Below are 26,047 nucleotides of genomic sequence, written 5' to 3'. Positions count from 1 at the left end.
TTTTGCTTTTCCGTTAAGATATATTACTTTTTCGTTTGATGACAGTCGTCACAAAAACGTCAACAATGATGCCGACATATATTTCTTCGTTTTAATTTAATTCAACATTATTAGCCGGAAGTAAAATATGTTTCAGGAAATTACCGAGAGATATTTCTTCGTTTTTTAAAATTAGTTATGTGCGAATACACTTTAAATAGGTTTATTTGAAATCTTTAATTTTCCACAATATAATTTACTTGCCATTTATCATTTGATGATTACGAGACAAATTCCTCTTGAGGATCGTGACAATTCATGCGCTGCGTGGAAACTTCTATTTCCAAAATGAATGAGACGATCGATGAAGAACGCAGACTTGAACAGGATGCAGCAAGAAAACGAATGAGACGGGCGAACGAGTCCATCGACGAACGTCAATGCAAACTTGCGGGGTCACCCGTGGGAATCCCACGGGCATGGATGTGTGTGACATTTCGACATATTGAGTTAGATGCTGCACATTCATTTTTACAAAATGGTTACTGGCAAGTCATCAGATCCAGAAATGGTGTAAAAACCACCGTTTAGAGGCCATTTTTCCCCGCAAAGCGGGGGTTGGCCTTTTCGGGGACCGTGGTAGTTGTTGTTTTTTTGTCCCCTTTTTGAAGCAATGTTTTACGGCCGGATGCCCTTCCTGACGCCAACCCTTTTTGCCGCCTTCAACGACAAACAGGGAATTACCAGTGAACTGGTACTCAATTAGCCGACCTCGGAAGGATGACAGGCTGAGTCAACCCCCCTGGCATTAATTCGGCGATCGACCGAGATTCGAACCCAGGATCCTAAGCCGGCACCCTAGCCGCTAGCCCAACACCAGAAATGGTGTCATGAACACAATTTATTTACGCACAAGCACAAAAGCAAGACGGGCCGATTTCCGATTCCGACGGGCCGACGGGCGAGACGGGCCGATTTCCGATTCCGACGGGCCGATTTGGAGCAAGAAAAAGAACGAGACGGGAGAAAAAGGAGAGAAACGAGACGGGGAAAGCCGATTGGAGAGGCGAGTGAGGCGCGATTGGAGAGGAGTGTGAGGCGCGATTGGAGAGGAGTGTGAGGCACGATTGGAGAGGAGTGTGAGGCACGATTGGAGAGGAGTGTGAGGCACGATTGGAGAGGAGTGATTGGAGGGGAGTGTGAGGCACGATTGGAGAGGAGTGTGAGGCACGATTGGAGAGGAGTGTGAGGCGCGATTGGAGAGGAGTGTGAGGCGCGATTGGAGAGGAGTGTGAGGCGCGATTGGAGAGGCGTGTGAAGGATTGGAGAGGAGAGGAGTGTGAGGGATTGGAGAGGTGAGGGATTGGAAAGGAGAGGGATGTGAGGGTTTGGAGAGGAGAGGAGTGCTAGGTGGAGAGAGGAGAGTGTCAGGTGGAGACAGGAGAGTGTCAGGTGGAGACAGGAGAGTGTCAGGTGGAGAGGAGTGAGGGGTCACATATTATGTGAAATAACTAAATTCACACCATTTCTGGATCTGATGACTTGCCAGTAACCATTTTGTAAAAATGAATGTGCAGCATATAACTCAATATGTCGAAATGTCACACACATCCATGCCCGTGGGATTCCCACGGGTGACCCCGCTAGTATATATATATTGTTGCAGATTTGAGAATCCTTTGTTGTAAATATCACCCTCTGTAAATAGTGTAATGATCCTTGTAAATACCTCCATTAAGTGTGAAGGTCAAGGGTCATCCCCTGAGTTAATCCATCGCAAGCACGTAGGCCACCATATGCCCTTCTAAATAGTTATTTCTTATTCTATGTAGTTTAAGGCTCTGTTTCCCACTAGTTGACCCTGCATTGCACCGAATTGAAATAAGATAGATCCCTCCGACGCCCCCATGGACTCTTCAAAGTGCCAGTAACTTTGGGCGGTTTTCTTCACCCCAAGACGCCATTACGCACGCGGTCAACTCGGGGGAGAAGGGCGTGGCCGGCCCATCGTCTTCAGGAGGTGGAGCCAGGAAGCCCTTGCGCCCAACCAGGACTCGGTGGGCACGGCTTGGTAAGGTGTGGTCATGGCTTGGTAGGGCGTGGCTATATAACCCGTGGGGGGAGAGCCCCCACCAGCAGATGAGTGAGGGAGCACACATTGAGAAGTTCTGTGAAGGGAGGTGCATGAGCAAGGAACACCAGTGGGGAGGACTGTTCATTCTGCGTGGCGCGAACGTCCTGCAGGGACGCCCTGCTCGCAATACCAACCAGCACTGATGGCAACTGCCGGAACCTACCTCCAAAAGAACAAGTGCGTGCACGCGAACCCCGACGTCGTGCTGCGACCCTCGGACCTCCCTATCGCCCGTTCTGTGGACCACCTGAACCTTCTGATCCCTCCAGCCAATCCAATCTGCAATTCCCTATTCGTGTGAGTGAGTTCGTTCTGTCTGTATTGTCCTGGGTATAAGTTAAGCCTGTACAGATAAGCTAGAAATTGCTGTGTCCTTCTGCTCCCTCCATTTTCTGTATATTACTTTGATTGCTTTGCTTCCTTTAGTCTTGTGTAAATAATAATAAATCCTGTTATTTCCTACCTTTGCCTTCTTCTTCTTCCTCGTCCGATCGTCCTTGTGATTTCCATCATTGAATACCTGTGGCACGATTTGGCCAACGTTTAGGATCGGGTGTAGTATTGCTAATGGTTCGAGCCGCGGCTGCTAATCCGCTCGGCAAATAACATCTTGTCCGCGGTTGCTCACCTGCCTCTCTGGAGGGAGCTGGGCAGCTTCAGGACTCACGTCGGTCAGACGCAGACAAGGGGATTAATTCCCCCTTGGTAAGGGGAAAAGGGGCCGGCAGAGAGATCCGCAACAATTGGTAGTCAGGAGTTGGGATTCGAACCTGGGACTAAATTTATTTAGCCCAAATTTTGGACAACAATTGTACTATTGGCCGCAACAGTTGGTGTCGGGAGCGAGATTCGGACCTGAAGTGCGCTTAGCGCACTCAAATTACGAGTGGTGTTACGGATTCCGGATTTATGTGAATTACTATTCAGGTCATTGCTTATTAATGTTTATTCTATTAAAGGTTGTTGTGGTTAAATGGTTAGAAGCGCTCCTGCTAACAGGAGACCGGAAACGGGATGGTGAACCGGAAGAAGAAAAAAAGAGACAAGGTCGGGAGAGAAAGCGGCCATCTTCTTCTCCTCGCCCAGCTCCGACACGAGCGGCGTCAATATTGATCAGCGTTGGGAACGCTGAGTGTGAAAAGCCCGTCGGGCGAGAGGAGTTACCTGCGCGGGGTGATTGCCTGTTACGTGTCAGGTTGCCGTGGGTTCCTGGAAGGAACCAAGCGTCCGGCACTGTTCGCCTCGACGCCTCCGAGGGCGTGTACGGGTCGCACCTTGGGCCTCGCGCGCTTTGCGAGCCGTTCACAGCCCAGAGGCCGCAATCACGCCCAGAGGCCGTTCCCGGTACGGGACGTGCACGTTTGAAGCACGTCAGCCAGGGGTCCGTTCAACCGCCCGTGTGCGGCGAAGTCGACCTTCACCTTGGTCTGGAGGGGCCCAGAGACATTGTGAGGGACAGTGACCATTGAGGGTGCAGTGAGTGTGGGTCAAGGGGGGAAATATATGAGATGGCCATCTTAGTAATATTGTTGATTGATTGTTGATTGTTGTTGATTGATTGGGAATATATTATTGATTAAGGGACGACTGGGAAGCGCAAGTTTCAGAGGGGAGTAGTTAGCTGAGATGATGCCGTGTGTGTGAGAATTGAACAGGTGTGATTGCACAGGTGTGCAACTGGACAGGTGTGTGGAGCAGTGTATGAGTAGTGAGTGTTGTGGATCAGCGCGAATGCGCTTGGGGAGAGAAGGGTGCAGGTGGCACCAGGTGTGAGAGCACAGGTGTGCAGGTACAGGTGTGTGGAGAGAGTTGGAGTAAGTGGTACGGAGTGGTGTGCATGGTGCGAAGGTGTGAATGGGGGAAGAGTGGACCCCCATCACGGATACCCGGGGCGGGTAGTGTAAGTGTTAGGTAGAGGGTATAGGTAAATTGTGGTTGGATATTGGCATTTGTGGTGCGGTTGCAGAATGGTATTGTGGATGGGTGCATTAGTGTTGTGGAAATGGCTGGGCGTGTAGCCTGTTAGTGTGTGTAGTTGGTTGGGCACTCCACCACTGTGAGGATGTCGGCCAGGTGAGGCCGCAGGTGGGCTCTGGGAGCCGGTAGAGTTGTGGATGGGGCCCGAGGATCCGGAGGACGGCCCCGGGTAGCCCAGTGCCAGAGAGGGCACCGAGTGGGGAGAGCGTCAGAGGGCCTTCCCCAGGTAGTTAGGTTAGGGTAAGGAGCAGGTAAGCTCGGAGGCAACTGCAGTGGTGGAGGTGTGCAGGTGGGTAGACCCACTGGGAGAGGTACACGCCACAGCCCAGAAATTGTGCGAGGGCACCGGGAGATGAATCGGGGGAGTGAGACCCCAAATTGAAAAGCACCACAGTTGGTCAATGGGAATTGGTTTTTAGAACCCATAGTGTAAGAGGGCCAATGGTTTGGCAGGAGAAAGACCCCGGGTAATGTAAAGTTGTTAAAGTCATTTAGGAAATAGTTAGGATTGATGAACCTGTCGCACCATACGCAGCCACTTACCTGAGGTGATGATGATGACTCCACACCTGTGTTTTCTTTGTTTTGTGTTGCAGGAAGTAAGGATTGCTGTGTGGATTGGTGAGACGCATCACGACATGGATGAGACATTGGGGTGATTCCATCTCTCCCTCCTTAGGAGGGACTGATGATGAATTGGTGATGACAAATTATGATGTTGAGTTGGAGATGGCAAATTTTGATGAAAGTTGAAAATGGCAAATTTGATTGGTTAGGAGGGAGAGAAGACGAATTTGGTTTATGGGAGGAACGGGGAAGACAGTAGGGACGTTTGTTGATTTGTAAAGTAGATGTTTATGGGTAGTGTTGTGTTTTGTGGATACAGTAAGGGGTAAGGGAAGGGCCATGTAGGTTACCTGGTGGGGGGGGGGGGGGGGGGGGGCGTACGGTAGGAACGTACCTGTCTCACCTGGTTCCCATGTGCCCCCAGTGTGCATCATCTTATATTGCGTGCACTTTTGCGCCCTTACCACCTTACTCACTTGTCTTCTTCTTTTGTCTCCCACCTCCGAGGATCTGGTTTTGGGGCAGAGAGAGAGGAGAGAGAGGTGCTGGATCCGCAGTTGTGGGCCTGCACTTTCGCTGCTTGCTGCCTGGATCGATACACCATATGGACCGCAATGTTGGTGGCCACCCACAATGGACCGCAGTTCTTTTGCGGCCAAGCACCACCCGTGGATGGACCTATGGGTCAACGTGGCACCTATGCCATACAGGTGAACCACTAATAGTTGGCCCCCTGACGGCCACAATAAAGAAATGGACGCGGTTGGCGCCTTTCTTTATTTTGAAAGAAGCCAGAAGGCCAAGTGCACCACACGAAGAGCAAGAGGCACCTGCAGGGTTAAGGGTTGTTGTTTTTATTTTAATGAACAATGGTAACTGCACCGGATGGTGCTGACTGTGTGATGGGGTGGTGCTTTTGGTGCTTGGAAGGGGTGCTCTGCACGTTATTAAAGGCCGTAAGGCCACAGAGCACTCGTGGGTTGGTGTATCGATGCTGGCATGCGTGCTCTCTCTATGCATAACATCTGCATGTGTTCCTCCAAAAACAGGTCCTGGATCGTAGTGTAAAGATCAGCGTAGTCTTGTAAATAATGCTCCCTACCGGCTGTATGTTTAGTTTGAGAATTCTTTCCGCGATTCGGTTATCCTGTGGGTGTGTTTCTGTGAGGAGAAGGGTGCAACGTCGCAGGGGGACATATTTACTCATTTGTGAACATCTGTAAAACTGTCGCACTCAGGGTAGAGTTAATAGTAGAGGGAACTACATCTGAGTGCCACACTAAAATAGGTAAAAATTTATCGGGTCGGGATGGCCCGAGGGTAGAGAAGGGTGCAATGTTGCGGATATGGCATTTGGCCTCCATATCCGCTTGTAAATATTCCCCTATTTCCCCAATACTCCCCAACTATCCCCAATCCCCCATTCCCTAGTCCCATTGCCTGTAAATAACACTCTGTAGAACCGACCTTCCCCTTTTTCCCCCATTAAATGTCGTGCCCAGGTCCACCGCATCTCACGTAGACAACTTTCGGACATCTTGCTAGTTATTCTTAGTCTATGTCAGTTAAGGACTCGTTTCCATTAATTCTGACTCTTCGTTGCACCAGAATGTGATTGTATGGCACCAGTAGTGAGTTTAGGACCTCCCCATACCTCCTCCCATCTTCCTCATGAAACCACAACAACCACAACTACAACAACAACTACCACAATAGCGCGCGGGGAGTGTGCGTCCTCACTCCGGCTCGGTTAGCCGCCATTACCCATGTGCGCCGACGGGGTTACCAAGAAGGGGCTGCCTGTCGGCCCCTCGTCAAGGGCGGAGCCGGTAACCCCCCCGCACGCACCCAATGAGAAGCAACGGGCCGATTCCATCTGGGGCGGAGCTAACGAGCCGAGGGCGTGTCACTCCCCGCCGGATATACGCAGCCTACCGGACGTGACGTCAGATGCGCCCCCAGCTTGGAAAGACAAGTCGCGACCTCCGAGCGCTGAGCGACCTCCTCGCATCTTTGGACCGGACCGGGTTGAGTTTGCCCCTGAGCCAAGAGTGCACCTTGAGCCATCGACTACCCGCTTTCCTTGCCATCAATCCCCGTGTGAGTCAGTTTTGTCCTGTTTATCTGTCGTCTGTCGGGGCTACTACAAGACCGTAATTAAGTGCCTATCTTTCTATGCTGTCTCTCTATCATCCCTGTAATCTAACCTTCCGCAATATTATAACCTCCTCCGGAGGTCTTGAGAACCGTACCCCTGGTGTCGTGTCATTTTAAACCCAGCCGTTGTGTCCTTTCCTCAATTGATTTAGCGTAGCGCGACTCGGCCAAGGTTCGAGTGTAATCGGGTAACTTGTGCGGACACGGCGGCCATTCCGCTCGGCCCACCATAACATCAAAGTCGTGTCCGTAACAATATATATACAACGCGAGTTGTCTGTGTGTGTGTGTGTCCGCGTTTTATTCAGAGATGGGTGAACGGATCTTCATCAAACGTTCAGAGGTTCATCAGTGAGTGCCTGGGAGTGTTTTAGGCCAAAAAGAAAAATATTGAAAAAAAAAAGTTTGTTTTTTTGGAGTGAAAAAATAAATAAATAAATCGCTCGATAGTGCCTCAGCCTTTTAAAATGAATGACAGTTATATACAAGTACACATTCGCAGAAATAAATACAAAACAATTCCGGAAGTGTACGAATTTGGAAGTATGGCTTCTTCTTCTTCCTGATCGGCATCACACAACTCAGAAACGTGAGCCACATTCACTCAGAAACATGAGCCACATTCACTCAAATGTGAGCCACATTCACTCAAACGTGAGCCACATTCACTCAGAAATGTGAGCCACATTCATTCAGAAACGTGAGCCACTCCCATTCCTCTCCTGCCTCCCACCTCCCCTCCCCTTCCCCCCCCTCCCCCTCCCCACCCTTCTCCCCCCCTCCCCTTCCCTTTAAGATATAAATTCTCTGTAAAAGAGCTTCCACTTCTGACTGCTCCCCTTCCCCCCCCCCCTTCCTCCCCCTCCCTCCTCCTCCTCCCCCCATTCCCCTCCCCTCTCCTCCCCCCCATTCCCCTCCCCTCCCCTCTGCTCCCCTCCCCCCGTTCCCCTCCCTCCCCCGCCCGGCAACGCCAGGTACTTCTGCTAGTCATCCGGGCTGTCTTTCACAGTAATACCACAGTAATACCCCGGCCTACGTCATTAATTGGTTCCATAAGCTGTGACGTAACTCAGATTTTGACGTAAACCGGGCGTAATGTCTTAAAAATGCCTTACCACACCACTCAATCCACACTACTCACTCCACACACCATTTATTCCCACACACCAAATATTCTCTCCATTTATCCACTTGCACCCCATGCAAGCCAATCACTCAACACCATTACACATGTCCTCAAGACACCACTCATACACTTTCTCCGGTCATCCCAGACCATTGCCTCATTTCACCAAGTTCAATTATAACCAGATTCTCACACACACAACCATTCTCGACCAATGCCTCATTTCACCAAGCCCAAGAGGCGCCCACAATTACACACACACAGCATCATCTAAATAACTACTTCCCTCTAATACTTGTGCTTTCCCTGTCTTCCCTTCTACTAAGCACTTCCCTAATCATTAACATCCTTCTAATCTGACTACGTCCCCTCTCCCTGTATCAATGTCTCTACTTAAATCTCGGTCTCCTATTGTCATCCTTATAAATCCCTAACAATATCCTAGCCCGCCCTCGGCTAGTTCACACTGCCAAACCCCATAAATCTACTGCTCCTTTGCCCCAACGTGAGGGATGGTAGAGCTACCATCCCTCTACATCGGACACTATCTCCCACTATCACCCCCCAGTCCTCTCGCACTATGAGCCACCGTCATTGGAGGTACTGGGTCCTGCCTTTCTATATATATATATATATATATATATATATACACACAAACGTATACTGTATGTCCGAGCCGGCATCGTCATGTTTCGCCGTTGCCACGTTACGTTGGTTGTTTTACACAGTAAAGAAACCTTTACACAGTAAAGGAATAATCACAAAAATACCAGCGAAAGGCAAAGCAAGCACGCGACCGCAGCACAGGACAAAATGCATATGGCGTCGCCTTTGTTTTGAATGAGAACCAGCAGCTACGCGTACGTATACTGTACGTACATTTTAAAAATATTTTTAATGTGCTTTTTATTGTATTTTAAATTGTTTCGATCGTTAAAACATCAACGTTAAAACAACGATCAACGATCGTTAAAACGTTAAAACATCCAATTGTTTAAATTGTTTAATTTTTTTCACGTCCGTAGGAGTGACGTAAAGTCGCACATGACGTTCGCTGAACTGAAATTTACTCTAGATGAGTGGCGTAAAGTCGGATTTGGCGTAGGTCGAAATGGCGTAAAACGGGGTATGACTGTATATCGTTTTGGCTCCATCTCTCAATTATGAAGATTCACTTTAAAAAATGAAAAATTCCCATGTACATATCTAGATCCGGATCTTCACCAAAATCTCATAAATTCCTCCGTCTCAAACTCAACCTGTCCACCAAGTTTCATCCATAATTTTTGGGATATCCTGCTCACAGACAGACAGACAAAGGGGTGAAAATGTAACCTCCGTCCACCTTTGGCGGCAGAGATAAATAATGTCTGCATAGGGAAAAGAGTTGTGGAGAAACCAAAATAAGTGAAAGTTGATGATTTGGGAGGGAGGAATACTTTTGCTTTGGGAGAAGGAAGCTAAGTAGCCGACAAAGAACAAGCCTATTGTGGTTGATGCGCCGTTTACAAACCCACCACCAATGTCGGCAAGCATGGCTGCGCATAACCATCACTTGCCATGGACATCACGTCAGATGAACCGATTTTTCCTTTTCCCCAGCCCTCCATTGCACTCCCTCCCGGCCCCCATTCCAGCTTTCTGTAAGCCACCAAACCTGTCAGCTGACAAAGCTAATATCCACCGCTGTCATGCCGTAATAAAGATTTATGCCTGCTGCGCACAGCATTTCACTGTCCTCCCAAGCACAAGTGGAAGGAACCTCGAGGCCTACTGTGATGGGCATATCCTGCGTTCATTCTCTTCCATCTCAGTCTTATCGCCGTAGATCCCTACAGCTTTCCCTTCCGAAATCAGTGGACCTTCCAGCTCCGCACCCCCTAATGTACGCGCTCGTCGCCGTCCGCCCCTGCAGAGCGATGACACGTCCGCCGCCGGTGGAACATCTCCATTTCATTGCTGTCAAGGTCACATTTGATCAAAGATAACTTCACAGTTTCTTGTCGGCACAATTGTGGCAAGTCACGCTCTAATCTGAACGTTTGTGAAAACTTGGCGGTTCTGAAAACAATTTCCTCAAAATATTAGGGCTGTCTTTCAGCTTACGTGGGAGAATATTTATGGAGTACCGTTCAAGTTGACGAGCAAAAAGGATCACCTACAGGAAAGAATGGGATGCCAGTGTGGACTGATATATCTAACTCTTCAAATGAGCCAAGACAAAATAATTATTGCCAAAACAGTGTAATTTAATGGGATTCTGTTCATGGAATGATAAGCCATTTGTAAGGAGAGAGGAGGGTGACCAAATCTAAGGGGCTTGTTGAAATGACTGTTTCCGAGGAATCATGGGAGAAAACCTTGACCTAAAGGTCTAAATAAATGAATGATTACAATTTTTGTAAGTAAGCTTAGCAGGAAACACATAGTTTGAACCTTTCACCCTATTCTAATTGTTTGTCTGCTTATAGGAAGCTTTATGGTAATCATGGCTGGTGTAGACCCAGGTCCTTGTGGGACCAAACCGAATGCAAAATTGCCTCTGATGTCGAGAGGTCAGGTCAAGGCATCTTCCAATTCATAATTACATTGCGTGCCCAAATTCCAACTCTCACCTACAATTTCCAGTGCAGGTAGTGCACTAACTCTCACTTAATAATGAACCAGTTCTGCAGATGGTGCTCATATTAGTGGGGCAGATATGTGAAATGATTGTGGGTTTGGTGGTAAAAGCACCAAAATTGGCATATATAGTCTGGTTCACTATGTTTTTTCGTTCAAAATCATGGTAGATTAGCAAACCTATACATTTTTGGAAACGTTATTACATGGAAAATCTGAAAATCAATGTTTACATTTGCCAATTCCGACCAATTCGATTCGACCAATTCGACCAATCGCTTCGATCGACCATTCGACCAATTCGATCGATTCGATTCGATTCATCGAATTCGATTCGATCGACCATTCGACCAATTCGATTTGATTCATCGAATTCGATTCGATCAACCATTCGACCAATTTGATTTGCCAATCAATTTGACCGACCTTTGCTTGTGTGGAACGGACTGTGAAAACGATGCGGACTATATTGTCGGATACGACACACAGGACAGTGATGACGAACTCTAAATGGCATATTCTGTAATCGTGTATGTTTGATGCCATTGACTGCCTGTGTAGATGTGAAGTTATACTGACTGCATGTGTACATATGATTTTGCTGACTGCCTGTGTATGTTTGGTGATATGAATTATTGTGACACATTTTGATGTTATTAACTGCCTGTACAAAATGATAACATGTATTTGATTATGCAACTTATCGCGAATATAAAGACAGTATTTTGCAATTCAAAACCTTTGATTCGTGTCTTACCATTCCCCATAGCACTAATTTGATACTTTCATTGGATTCCTTGTCCCTGAAAATATAGGTTTAGTATATTTTAAAAAGTTTTTAGGGTAATTAGAGGCAGAAATAGAACAAAATATGTATTTTACAGTGGTCATTTTGAAAATCCAAAATGGCCGACATACAGGTATCTCTCCAAATGTAAACATTGATTTTTAGTTTCCTTATGCTATAACCTTTCCAAAAATGTATAGGTTTGCTAATCTACCATGATTTTGAACGAAATATAATTTATTGACATAGTGAACCTGACTATATATGATGCCAAGATGGTACGAATTAACTTGAGATATGGTACCAAGCTGGATTTTTTCCGAGAAGCCCATAAAGTGGGCTTGATCTTTAGTGGGCCCATAAAGTGGGTAGAAAAACCAAACCTTGATCTTTTCTACCCCCGCTAATTTCGGTCCCCTTGTGTTTTATACCTCTCCCCCCCCCCCCCCCCCCCTTCCCATGCCTCCTCCCCCCAAGCCCTCTCCCTCCCACACTTCTCCCTGCTCTCAAATGTTGTGGTTGTGTGCTTCCCCTTCTCTCCCCATCTTGTCTTCCGCTCCCTCTTTTTGTATATTTTGTTTGTCTGGTTGATTTGTTTGTGAAATAAATGTTAGCTCTTTCAGGAGCCTCGATTCAGTATACAAAAAAAAAAAAAAAAAAGTGCGAAAATTCAAAATGGCCACCGCCGCAATTGAAAATGTCTATTAATTGCCGTATCTTTGTGAATAGTTAACATATAAACTTAAATAAAGTATCCTTTTGCATGTTTTCAGACATGCTGAATCCAATGGAACCATCATTTGGTTGAAAAAAATGCATATATATCATGGGGCGAGTACTTTCACACTCGCATGAATCTTTCTCACTCTCCTACAGGAGGAATGTATATCATCACCTCGTTGGATCATCATCATCTTCATACTATCCATTGTGACGAACTGCAGGATCATGCAATAATTAAGGGAAAGAAAAAGGAATTATTGTTTCTTGTTGTAATAATTTGTATTTCTTCTCTTCATAGGTGAGTGAACAGGAATTATGTCGACACGGAAAAAATGCAAACTTGTTCACGGCGAGACACTGAGATCAACTTTAGACACATGTCAACCGATAGACTGGAGTATGTGTGCCTTATGCCAAGAACACTCGGATAAACCACTGCAATGTCCAGCAAAATCAAAACGCACAGATGTTGGTGTTGGATATGATAATAATAATAATAATAATAATAATGCATTTATTTTATATAGCGCTTTTCAGGGAGCCCAAAGACGCTTTGACAGAGTGCAAAACATAATACATAGCAAAACATAAAAACAATTGCAAAAAACAAGAATCAATAGAGAAATACCCATAGCAAAAAGGAGGGCGAAGAAGAAGAGATAATCATGGCTTTAAATGCTGTGGGTTAAATGTTGAATGCAGTGTTGAACAGGTGGGTCTTGAGTGATGTTTTGAATGTGGTGAGTGAGGAGGAGTCTCTGATGGTGTGAGGTAGTGAGTTCCAGAGGGTGGGAGCAGCGTTGGAGAAGGCCCTGTCCCCACAGGATCTGAATTTGGTCCGGATGGGGGGGGGGGGGGGTCAGGAGGTTGGTACCAGCAGAGCGGAGGTTGCGGTTGGGAGTGTGTCTGGAGAGGAGGTCAGCCAGGTAGGATGGGGCCAGGTTATGGAGGGCTTTGTAGGTCAAGAGGAGGATTTTGGATTCTCTGGGAGATGGGGAGCCAGTGAAGCTTGTAAAGGATGGGGGTGATGTGGTCACGGGCCCGGGAATGGGTGAGTAGACGGGCAGCGGAGTTCTGAATGTATTGGAGTTTATTGGTGATTGTTGAGGGTGAACCATAGAGGAGGCTATTGCAGTACTCCAGACGGGAGGTGATGAAGGTGTGGATGAGGGTTTCTGCAGCCGTGGAGGAGAGGGATGGATGGAGACGGGCGATGTTTTTCAGGTGAAAGAAGGCCGATTTTGTGATCTGTTTAGTGTATTTGTCGAAGGAGAGGGTTTGGTCAAAGATGATGCCAAGATTCCGGATGTGAGGGGAGGTGGACACTGGGATACCGTCGATGTTGAGGGCAAAGTTATTGGTGGATTTTATGAGCGTTTTAGGGCCAATGATGATTATTTCAGATTTATCATAGTTAAGTTATATAATATATGATACGCAAATGATACTCTGGGTGAAAACTTGAGCAAATTTCTTGAAGTGGGCAACCAACCATTACCGATTGACATACGTAGGCTTGATGAAGGGGATGGTATTGGAAGCACACTGGAACGTAATCATGCCCAATGGCACAAATCATGCCCAATGGCACAAATCATGCCGATTGAAGTGCTGTGCCAGTCGCCTCGCCAGAGTTCACCTAGCTTCACAACCTACTACATGTACATCTGACGATACCCTAGGAGGACCTTACATGTTACGGCAGGCTGAATGTACAGATCCTCTAGAAGATTTCAAGTGTTTCTTCTGTGATGAAGCTGGAACAGAGGCGATACCTCTGCATGAAGCAATGACACCACGACTCACACAGAGGGTTAGACAATGTGCATTGAAACTGCAGGATCAAAAGTTAATTGCACAAATCAGTTCTCGTGACCTTGTGGCCCAGGAAGCGAAGTACCATGCCAATTGTCTTGTCAAATTGTACAATGCCAGCAACAGGAAGACAGAACAGGGAGAAAAAGAGAACGTTGAGTGTCTCATGGTATAGCATTGGTGGAACTTATGGGATACATAGAAGAGACGAAATTGAGCGACAAGGCTATTGCACCTGTTTTCAAACTGGTGGATCTTCTACAGTTATACACCGACCGACTGGCAGAACTGGGAGTTGCAATAAGTGGACGTATACACTCCACCGATTTGAAAAATCGAATACTCGCAAACATGCCAGGGCTTCATGCATACAAACAAGGCCGGGATGTCATGCTCAGTTTTGATGATGATCAGTTTCGAATGTCTCGAGAACTACTGCACATCATGTGGAGATGCCCCATCAGTTGATGTCGTCATATTGGATGGTGCTGCAATCATCAACATGCTGAAGCCCATCGGCATCAAAACATTCCAAGAATATGCCACACAGGTGTGTCATTACGCAGGTGTCATATCAAAGAATATGCCCTTACGTCAAAGCGCAGCTGCGAAACGTGAACAGACTCGACATCATTTGGGATGTGTACCTGGACGACAGTTTGAAATCCACTGCGAGAGAGAACCGTGGAAAAGGTGTTCGGCGGCGTGTTGCGCCATGCAACAAGATTCCCGGAAATTGGCAGGAGTTCTTGAGATTGGCAGACAACAAGACAGAGCTATTCGACTTCTTGGCACACCAGGTAAGACTCCATCCAGTATTGCATGATTGTTTTTCGCAAACCATATACACGTATCATCGAGTATACACTTCAAAATATGTGGATGATAATGACCGAGTGTAATTCCTACATCACTTTATATGCAATATCCGTAACGACATACAGTTTAATCAGGCTTGTTTTATTGGCCATCTTAGGTTGTAGAAAATCTGACGTCAGAGAAGGACGTCTACACCACATGCGGTGAGAATGTGCTCTGCACAAGAGTTCACCAGGACACCACATCCCTAGCACCATGTTGCACCTACCAACCCTACCGATTCGCGGGGTAGCCTACCGATTTTCTATAGCTCCCAACGCATACCGATTTTATTAGTCAGACATACTGCATTTGGAAATTGTTATTGGAAAAAAAAAAAAATTGTGTTTTTTCAGTTTTGCGTTCGTTTCTCACTGCCAAGATCGTATTACACGCGCGGCTGCTTCAACATTCTACAAAACTCGTACCTGACCTTGATTTCTTATCTCGTCAGCGATTGGTTATTGCTTCCAAACTAAGCATGACCAATGGGACGACAGGAAACAGCGGGCATTCATTTCAAGACAACGCGCCATTTTCCATTCATGATCAAAGACTGCAGTTAACAGAGAGTACTCATCGCTTCAGTGCACGACAACAATGCAAACACCAGAAAAGAGAAAACCACCCCACGCTGGGTCAACAAGTTTAAGCCAAGTTGGACAACAGAGTTCAAGTGTATCAAGGCTTCGCGTAAGGGAGACGGACATGCCTTCTGTGATATGTGTCGATCAGACTTCTCCATCAGTCATGGGGGATACAACGACTTTGGGGGGCCATGGCGTCAGAAACACTCTGTGCTTTGCTGGCAGGGAAGATTAACATCTTCAAGCCGGATGGAGTCAGCTGCTTCTCGTGGAAGCCGGATGCCGACCTTCTTAAGAAGGCCAAACGTGCCACCTACCAGGCTCTGAATAGCTAAATGTGCATCTTAACTGTTCAAACCTGAAAACTGTAAACATGTGTGAAACTGTAAACATGTGTGAAATCAGAGTGGCCAGTCATTTCATTCATAAAGATGTATCAGTGAGTTTATGTAAACTCTTGTGTACATGTATGGGCACATACATGTAGAGCTTGTACAGTGAGTAATTTATGGAAACGTGACTGATGATCATGATGTCTTAGTAAAATAAAGATTGGTGAGTAGATCAACCATGTTGTTTTCTCTTTTTCACTCTAAAAATATGTTGATATATTTCAGCTAACTGTGTGAGTAGATCAACCATGTTGTTTTCTCTTTTTCACTCTAAAAATATGTTGATATATTTCAGCTAACTGTGGTCTCAAAATGCAGGAGATTGCACCATTTTGCTTCATTTTTTGGAAAATTTCCCGGGGGGCATGCCCCCTGACCCCCCCTAGGGACGCGTGCAACGCCAGCCTACCGCTTTTCTTTCAAAAAAAGGTTGGCAGGTATACTAGTGAATGGGAAGAATACTGAGCCTATCCAAGATGGTGTCCGAATTTGCCATTATGTTTTGTATGACAGAAATGGACATAACGAAAGATGTTGGATCACAAAAAAAGCATTTGGACATATTCAGACTGAATGTTGATGATGAGGTCACAGCTGGGAAGTGCACATATGTTTACACACACATCTTCAGAACTACATGACGTCATACCTGAATAGAACGAAGATTTCCGAGCTTTTGCAAGATGTCCTGGGTACATCCTTGTAATATCTGAATGAAAGACAGACACATAATGTGGTCGATCAGACAAAATTGATTGGACAAATTCATAGTGAAAGTTGACGATAACGTCACAGCGGTGAAGTGAAATGCAGTCAGGCCTCAACATTCGCAATCCCAGCATTTATGAGTTTTGCGTTGTCGAAGTTCATAGCATGTAACCTGTCTCTACATTATTTATTCATGTATTCGCAGTTTAATTTAAAAAGAAAAGAAGAAAAAAAAGACATATATATATATATGTATGTACAGAGTGGTCCAGAAACCCTGGGCACATTTTGAAGAACGATACCTGCAACAAACAACTAAGTTTATTATTGTGCTTATTATTATTATTGTGGACCACCCTGTATATATATATATATATATATATATATATATATATATATATATATATATATATATATATATATATATATATATATATATATATATATATATATATATATATATATATATGTATATATATATATATATATATATTTATATATATATATTGTCGCGTAACCGTGATTAACACCACAGTTACGGATGACCGATTTGCGAGACTTTAACTCCCGAGGCGAACACTCAATGGCGGACTCAAGTTCAACACCAACGCGCGGAATGGCGGGACGCAGCGAAGGCTCCGCAACCTTATCTATTAAAATCAAACACCCAGGAAAACTGCGTTCAGATATTATGTACAAAAAGTAATATAAGGGTTTATTAGGAAAAGTAAAGCCAGTGAAAAAGCCCGCCGGTAAATCTAATAACTCTAATAAACCTAAATCGGGACGTCCCCACGCGACTGACAGCAAACACAAACGAGGGAGATTAATTACGAAAATAACACGTCTTGTAAAATGTACACAAGGAGCTCGGCTTATCTGTCTTTGTCGTCTTGTATTGTTTGCCGTCCACCCCGGCACCGCTCGGCCCCGATGCACCCACGAGTGACGAGGCCTTGCTCCACCAGGCTCCGATCCTCTCGCCGCCCACCAGGTCCGTGCACCACGCTCCAAAGCACCCAACGCAAGCCAGCAGCTTCACACGAGGTCGATCCCCACACAAAGCACGAAGACAGGACCGGAGAGAACGCAGGTGTGACTGCACGTCTCGTCCTTCCAACTCGCTTCTCAATTGCTCACTGCCAAGCTCGAACTCGACTGCGACTGCCCGAAATGGCGTGTCCTCTCCAACTCCAACTGGCGAACTAACTCCGTGTGACTTGCGACTCAACTCTCTGGTGCCTGCCTGCGTCTGCCACGAACTCAACTCAACTTCGCGAACTCCTGAAATGGCGTCCGACCGTCGCCTATATTGGTGGCCGATGACGTCACATTGGCGCACTTCTCAGCCAATCAAAGCCTCCCGCGACTCCTGACATCTCCCCCCTCCGCCACCCTGCGGTCCCGGCATAACACGTGCCGGCCAGGTTTGTAGGCCTTGGAGGTGTACACGGTGGCGGCCACTTGTGGCGGTGTTTTTGACCTGGTTTCCTGTCAATTTAATACGAAGTCCTTGTCAGGGAAAGGGAATTATTTAATGTTGCGCTAAGGACCTAACTAATGTTTATGTGGTTTGCAGTGCCATAAAGGACAAAGGTTTGATTACTAGGTGATACTCACAGGGGCGTTACCTTTAATCCCTCACTATTTAACACTCGAATCTCCAGGTAGATCCACACTCATACATCTTACCCCGACAACCGCCTGAACATCAATAACTTATTACATGTAGAGTCCCTGTCACGACAGCCGAATACCTACCTATTCAGATCTACCTAGCTCTAGATGTTGCATTACCAAATTCATAACACAGCCCCCCCCCTGGAACCGTAGCTCCTGCAAGGTTCACCGCAGGGCTACCATTCCAGCCTTAACACTTACTGTCACACACTTAATTAACCTATGAAATAAATCAGGAAGGGCTGTGGGAAGTGAGTCGGACTACCTACCTACACTTCCTTAACATGCTGAACCCCTTAACCATCATGCAAGTATGTACATCTTCTTCGTTGTTCCTGTGGAGGGAGGAAACAACAACACACAACGCTAACTTAACCACAAAACTTAACCATCTTTCCAAACTCAAAACTCTAACCTTTGTACATACCCCGGTCTACAGACCGCGTCCCCCGGTGGATGCCACAAGACTCAACCTTACCTGCGGGGCCATCCCCAATGCATCCCCCTAAATTTCCACGGGCCCCGTCCAGATGTTACAGGTGAGTGACACGGCTCGGTGGATTTCGCCCACATTCATGCTACACAGACCCCTTAACCACTCATTCTCATTCCATAGGTCATCAAGGCATTGCAAAAATCAACAAAGCACTTATTCCCAATACACCCCCTGCAGGACCATGGCATTGATGTCATTCACGTGTGTGTGCATTCCTCAACTAGGCAGCGGGGAGGTACCGCACAAAAGATGGTGGGGGCGCATCAGGCTGTGGTGCCCGCAGTCCCAAAAACAAGTCAACCGACTTACAAATTCATTGCCCCCCCCCCCCTTTACCTCTTGGCCCCGTGACAGCCCAACAGCCCCTTTCCGCCGTTACCTCGCCGGTGAGGGTCTCCACACACACCAGGCTCCTTTGCCTCCTGCTTTCACGCAGCAACACGGGTCACCGGGGGACTTCCTCACCCCGCGGCGCCCAACCAGACCCTCCACCGACGAGCTCCAATTTCCAGTTACCACCGGCTGCCAGGGGTAATTGCCGCAGAGGGGGGCCCGCAGGCATCGCTCCTCAGAGCTTGCTCTGTACCTGCGGACACACACACCTTCCCCACCCATGGTCCCCAAACACACTTCCTCCCCCACTGCCATTCAATTCTCCACACAACTCAGCACAATTCAGTACAATTCCATAGATGGTGTAAAAGGTGTTACAAGGCTTGCCATGGCCTGCTACATGTGAAATTCCCCCAGTTCACATTTAAACCATCACATCTTCCCAAAAGCACATTTCCAAAAGCACAATTATCACCCCTCATTATCTCCAATAATCATCACACACTCTCCAGGTTCCACTCTCACGACCACATCAAAACACCTAACCACAACACAAAAACATACGCCACCCACAAGACACTGTGGCTCCCATTCCATCCCCTCACCGGCCATGTCATCACTCTCACCCGCCTCCCAACTCCAATTTACATGTCCCCAATTTCCAAAGCAAGTCCTGAAGCCTGGGACAGTACTCCTCAAAACACTCACCTCAAGTGCAGGTAGTTGCAGGTTGGTCAGGTTCAAAGTGCAATCCACCCATACAATTCCCAAAATTTCACATTGGGCCTACCAAATACTTCCAAATTTCTCTTTTGTCCCCACTACACTGGCAGGTATGTGGATCCGCATCCAACGGTGATCATCACTACACAACTACCTGTGGCCACGACAGCTCTGCACCTCTACCGTGCAAGGGTCACCGGGACAAGGTGAGCAGTCAAAACGCCAACATGGCCCATGAGTGTCCATAAGGGTGCGACCCACCATCCATCCTTCGGCCCCCCCTGCGAGGAACACAGCTGCAGCAGCCCCAGCTGGCCAATGTGGTGAGCACTTGCTGCCAAAACACACACTACCGCACACACAACCTCGGCCCTGGGGGGCACGGTCGCAGTGCGTGGCATCCCTACAGCCACGTCCCCTGCACCTCCCCATCATCCCCCAGTCCGACTACAGAACTGCAGCCCCCCAGTGCTCACCCACACTTGACCACACCAAGGTCCAGTCAACAGCCATGCTCCACCAGGAGACCCACCCAGAAGACATGGTCCACACACCTCGGACACGCACAGCACCACGTTGACCCTCAGGCTACACAACTACATCCCCATCATCCCGCGTCCCAAATATCAGCACAGTTGCCCCCGCAACCAGTTGAAAGCTGTGTCTTGCTACCCTATTAATTTCATCACAGCCTCCAACACTTTGGTCTACACACCTGGATCAATAATGGCGTCACTATACAGTGTCCACCATGGCATTTCAAAATCCACCCTTAAATTTCCATCTAACCCACAGATTACCCATGCCAACCATTTGTCACATTTCACTCACCTCACCAAAGAAGGATGCTTTGCCATACACATGCCAGCCGAGCATGGCCCATATGCTCGGCGCGTTACACATCTCCCGATTCACATCCCCATGGCTCTCTTCCCAACCCGAGAGTCCATAAATCATAACGGAGCATCTGTGGAAGGTCACTCACACCATCACGTTCCACAGATGCCCCAATGGTTGTCCGGCAGGCTATCTCCATCCCTGTCCATTCGGTTTGACCCGCGTCCATCGACCAACACGGCATGGCAGGTCATCACATGCCAGTTGTCCCAAAGTCTCAGGGAGAGGGTGTCAGGTCGCATGCCCGGGTGATCACTACATCAGGCCCAAGCTGGCCATCTGCGGTGCCACCACCAAAGCGCGACCCACAACACCTCCCCCCAGTGGTCCTCAATATTTGCCATCCCAGGCTTGAGAAACCACCTCGGACCTCCCTGGAGGTCTTAACCCCCACCAGGGTCCGGTGACCCTGCCGGCCCGAGCCACCAGCTCGGACGGCGCCCCGACGGACAAGGGACGCCACACTCCACCAGACCCCCCGTGGGACCCAGGTCGTACCTCGACACCCAAGGCTGGACCCCACGTCCAAATCTCGCCATCACAGCCCCCCAGCTGGCCGGCATACCCAAATTTTGAAAGGGGCAACTTTTGCCCGAGGCCATCACCCATGACCTCTCCATGTCCAAATCCCGCAGCCCGGGGACCAATCCCCACCATGGCTGCTCCAAATCAATTTCCCATTGTAATTTTATTTTACATTTTATTTTACAAATTTTCATTCCCATTGCCAACCCGCAGCTGCAGGGAACAACCTCTACCACCGGTTGTTCTGCCCCTCCCTGCAGTTGATCCAAATTCCCTACAGGGACCAAATCTCCAGAAGCTCTATCTCCCGATCCTCCAAGATCCAAATCCAGCCCGGAGCCAACACACTCCCCCAACTGGTTGTCCAATTTTGGAGCCTCTGTTTCCAAATAGCAGTGTACAGTGAGCGTCCCCTCGGTCATTCCAACCACCTCCTTGGACCAACTCACCTCTTCCCCCAGACTCCTTTGGGCCTGAACAAGCTCTACCTCCATGGGACTGTCACAGGTCTCCAGCCGCTGGATCAACTCATCCTCATCATTAGAAATCATTCCTGGCCCCGCCAGGCTTTGATCAATATCCCCAATAAATACCCGGTCCGGCTCTATCGCATGGACCCCCAAAAACTCTACCCCCTCTTGCTCCGCACCACCGCCCTGGTGCTGCACAATTCCAAATTCATCCCCCGGTTGGGGTGTTGTGACATCCACACGGTCCCGATAAACAACCAGGCCAGAATGTGGGAAACATTCCCCATTACAACTCTCACATTCCAAATTTCCTTCCCCGCTCACCTGTGGACTCTCCACGTTTACCTGCAGGCATTCCCCCTCTACCTGTACACATTCCCCATCCACCTGTGGACATTCCCCATCCACCTGTGGACATTCCCCATCCACCTGTGGACATTCCCCATCCACCTGTGGACCTGCGGTCTCCCCATTTACTTCAATTGCCATTCCCTGTGCAATTCCCAATTTTGCCATTCCCGGCTCCTGAGCCCCGTGCACATCTGCATGGGCCGTACTCTCTCCTGTTCCCAATCTAGCTTCCCCCAGCTGCTGTGCCATTTCCCCAATTTTTCCTTCCATACTGTTTTCTAACCCCTCTAACCCATTTTTCACCTCTTTTATCCCGTTGTCTAACCCCTCACCGGTACCCCTCGCTTCGTCCCTCATTACCCCCAATTTTTCACTCCGAGCCCTCGCTTCGTCCCTCATTGCCCCCAATTTTTCACTCCGAGCCCTCGCTTCGTCCCTCATTGCCCCCAATTTTTCACTCCGAGCCCTCGCTTCGTCCCTCATTATCTCCAATCGCTCCCTCTGAGCCCTCATGTCTCCCCGAATTTCTGCAAGGTTTCGCTCACCCTCGGCCCTCTGAGCATCCATTAATTCCTTAAAAAATTTCATTAAAGCCTGGTCGTCTCTCGGGGCCGTCCCATTTGTTCCCGACTCCCCGGTAGGGGAGGGGCATAAGTTGGTGCTCGGGACGAGGGAGGTTCCAAGGCTCACCTCTGCATCAAACTCCCCTATTTCCGGCTCACTCCCAACGCTGACGGAGGCCTCGCTGCGTACTTCCATCTCGTCGACCTCCGACATCCGCTTTTCGGAAGGTCGTTCCCCGCGCGCGTATTTATTTTAATAATTCCTGAAACACAATTTAAATTTGACGAAGACGCGATATCGCGCTCCGTTTGCCCAATTGATTATCAAATTTCTCCGCCTCAACTATAAAAATTTTGCGTTCGAACGTCGAGCGCAATGTACGCCCGACCGTGTCGATGTCGCCCCGCGGACAAAAAAATTTGTCCGACCGTGTCGATGTCTCGCCGCGGACAAAAAATTTTGTCCGACGGGTTCAAATCCTACACTCCTGACACCACTTGTCGCGTAACCGTGATTAACACCACAGTTACGGATGACCGATTTGCGAGACTTTAACTCCCGAGGCGAACACTCAATGGCGGACTCAAGTTCAACACCAACGCGCGGAATGGCGGGACGCAGCGAAGGCTCCGCAACCTTATCTATCTATAATTCCAGTAATCTCTGTCTGTCTGTCTGTACGTCTGTACGTTTGTTTGTCTGTGACCGCTGTTTCTCGACAACCACGGGTCCGATATACTTTTAACTTGCCAGGTATATTGCTGGGGACCCGAGGATGTGCCTTTTCAAGGTTTCATATTAATCGGACAATTACTTACCGAGCTATGTCCAAAAAACGATTCAACCAATCAGAGAGCAGCGAACGATCGCGTGTGCCGAACGTGGCGGGCACACTCTGCCTCGGATGGCACATTTGAGAGCGTATTCATTTATTTCACGTTTGCAAACTATGTTGGCGTTAAACTATGTTTTACAACTAATAAAAACGAATTTGCGTTTCATTCGCTTTCCTGCGCGTTTGTGCACGCGATGGCGATTTCTTTACCAAACTCCGGAAGCCGTTCGCTTTGGACCAAACCATTGCATGTAAATAGAGGGGGGGGATTGTCACCACTCGCAAGCCGTTCGCTTTGGACCAAACCATTTCATGTAAATAGAGGGGGCGGGGGGGGATATAATTTTAGATATAGATATAGTACGGGCATGCCCTAGTCTATTAAAATCAAACACCCAGGAAAACTGCGTTCAGATATTATGTACAAAAAGTAATATAAGGGTTTATTAGGAAAAGTAAAGCCAGTGAAAAAGCCCGCCGGTAAATCTAATAACTCTAATAAACCTAAATCGGGACGTCCCCACGCGACTGACAGCAAACACAAACGAGGGAGATTAATTACGAAAATAACACGTCTTGTAAAATGTACACAAGGAGCTCGGCTTATCTGTCTTTGTCGTCTTGTATTGTTTGCCGTCCACCCCGGCACCGCTCGGCCCCGATGCACCCACGAGTGACGAGGCCTTGCTCCACCAGGCTCCGATCCTCTCGCCGCCCACCAGGTCCGTGCACCACGCTCCAAAGCACCCAACGCAAGCCAGCAGCTTCACACGAGGTCGATCCCCACACAAAGCACGAAGACAGGACCGGAGAGAACGCAGGTGTGACTGCACGTCTCGTCCTTCCAACTCGCTTCTCAATTGCTCACTGCCAAGCTCGAACTCGACTGCGACTGCCCGAAATGGCGTGTCCTCTCCAACTCCAACTGGCGAACTAACTCCGTGTGACTTGCGACTCAACTCTCTGGTGCCTGCCTGCGTCTGCCACGAACTCAACTCAACTTCGCGAACTCCTGAAATGGCGTCCGACCGTCGCCTATATTGGTGGCCGATGACGTCACATTGGCGCACTTCTCAGCCAATCAAAGCCTCCCGCGACTCCTGACATCTCCCCCCTCCGCCACCCTGCGGTCCCGGCATAACACGTGCCGGCCAGGTTTGTAGGCCTTGGAGGTGTACACGGTGGCGGCCACTTGTGGCGGTGTTTTTGACCTGGTTTCCTGTCAATTTAATACGAAGTCCTTGTCAGGGAAAGGGAATTATTTAATGTTGCGCTAAGGACCTAACTAATGTTTATGTGGTTTGCAGTGCCATAAAGGACAAAGGTTTGATTACTAGGTGATACTCACAGGGGCGTTACCTTTAATCCCTCACTATTTAACACTCGAATCTCCAGGTAGATCCACACTCATACATCTTACCCCGACAACCGCCTGAACATCAATAACTTATTACATGTAGAGTCCCTGTCACGACAGCCGAATACCTACCTATTCAGATCTACCTAGCTCTAGATGTTGCATTACCAAATTCATAACAATATATATATATATATATATATATATATATATATATATATATATATATACAGGGGGCTGCAAAAGTAGGTAGATCAACCATGTTGTTTTCTCTTTTTCACTCTAAAAATATGTTGATATATTTCAGCTAACTGTGGTCTCAAAATGCAGGAGATTGCACCATTTTGCTTCATTTTTTGGAAAATTTCCCGGGGGGGCATGCCCCCTGACCCCCCCTAGGGACGCGTGCAACGCCAGCCTACCGCTTTTCTTTCAAAAAAAGGTTGGCAGGTATACTAGTGAATGGAAAGAATACTGAGCCTATCCAAGATGGTGTCCGAATGTGCCATTATGTTTTGTATGACAGAAATGGACATAACGAAAGATGTTGGATCACAAAAAAGCATTTGAACATATTCAGACTGAATGTTGATGATGAGGTCACAGCTGGGAAGTGCACATATGTTTACACACACATCTTCAGAACTACATGACGTCATACCTGAATAGAACGAAGATTTCCGAGCTTTTGCAAGATGTCCTGGGTACATCCTTGTAATATCTGAATGAAAGACAGACACATAATGTGGTCGATCAGACAAAATTGATTGGACAAATTCATAGTGAAAGTTGACGATAACGTCACAGCGGTGAAGTGAAATGCAGTCAGGCCTCAACATTCGCAATCCCAGCATTTATGAGTTTTGCGTTGTCGAAGTTCATAGCATGTAACCTGTCTCTACATTATTTATTCATGTATTCGCAGTTTAATTAAAAAGAAAAGAAGAAAAAAAAGACATATATATATATATGTATGTACAGAGTGGTCCAGAAACCCTGGGCACATTTTGAAGAACGATACCTGCAACAAACAACTAAGTTTATTATTGTGCTTATTATTATTATTGTGGACCACCCTGCATATATATATATATATATATATATATATATATATATATATATATATATATATATATAATATATATATATATATATATATATATACAGACTTGGCATTTAATATGGAATATTTTTTTTTCTTGACTTGGGTTTACTTTCTTAACTCAGTATATCAATCTGGTGAGTTTCTTTTTACACTTTGGTGATTTATTTGTTAAAAGAACCATGTCACTGATTGTCTCTCGCAGCAAGAAGTCAACAACAGGATTATATCACAGGTGGCGTGGCAAAATGTACGGACAGGTGCATTTGATGATTGGCTTCA

At 47.4% G+C, this 26,047-nt stretch overlaps 1 protein-coding gene across 1 annotated transcript in view; it reads right to left on the bottom strand.

The window, feature by feature from the left end:
* Positions 1-26,047, bottom strand: part of LOC137414448 (uncharacterized) — a 368,155-nt gene that overhangs the window by 271,941 nt on the left and 70,167 nt on the right. The window contains exons 6-7 of the mRNA XM_078770989.1: positions 25,325-25,384; positions 16,374-16,433 (exon numbers count right to left, since the gene is read on the bottom strand). Of these exons, the coding sequence (XP_078627115.1) occupies positions 16,374-16,433; positions 25,325-25,384 (120 nt within the window). The remainder of the gene's footprint in view (positions 1-16,373; positions 16,434-25,324; positions 25,385-26,047) is intronic.

Source organism: Myxine glutinosa, chromosome 1 (genome assembly GCF_964187855.1).
Source record: "Myxine glutinosa chromosome 1, kmMyxGlut1.1, whole genome shotgun sequence".
NCBI lineage: Eukaryota > Metazoa > Chordata > Myxini > Myxiniformes > Myxinidae > Myxine > Myxine glutinosa.
The sequence above is the reverse complement of the archived record's forward strand: the minus strand, read 5'-3'. Positions and strand labels throughout refer to the sequence as shown.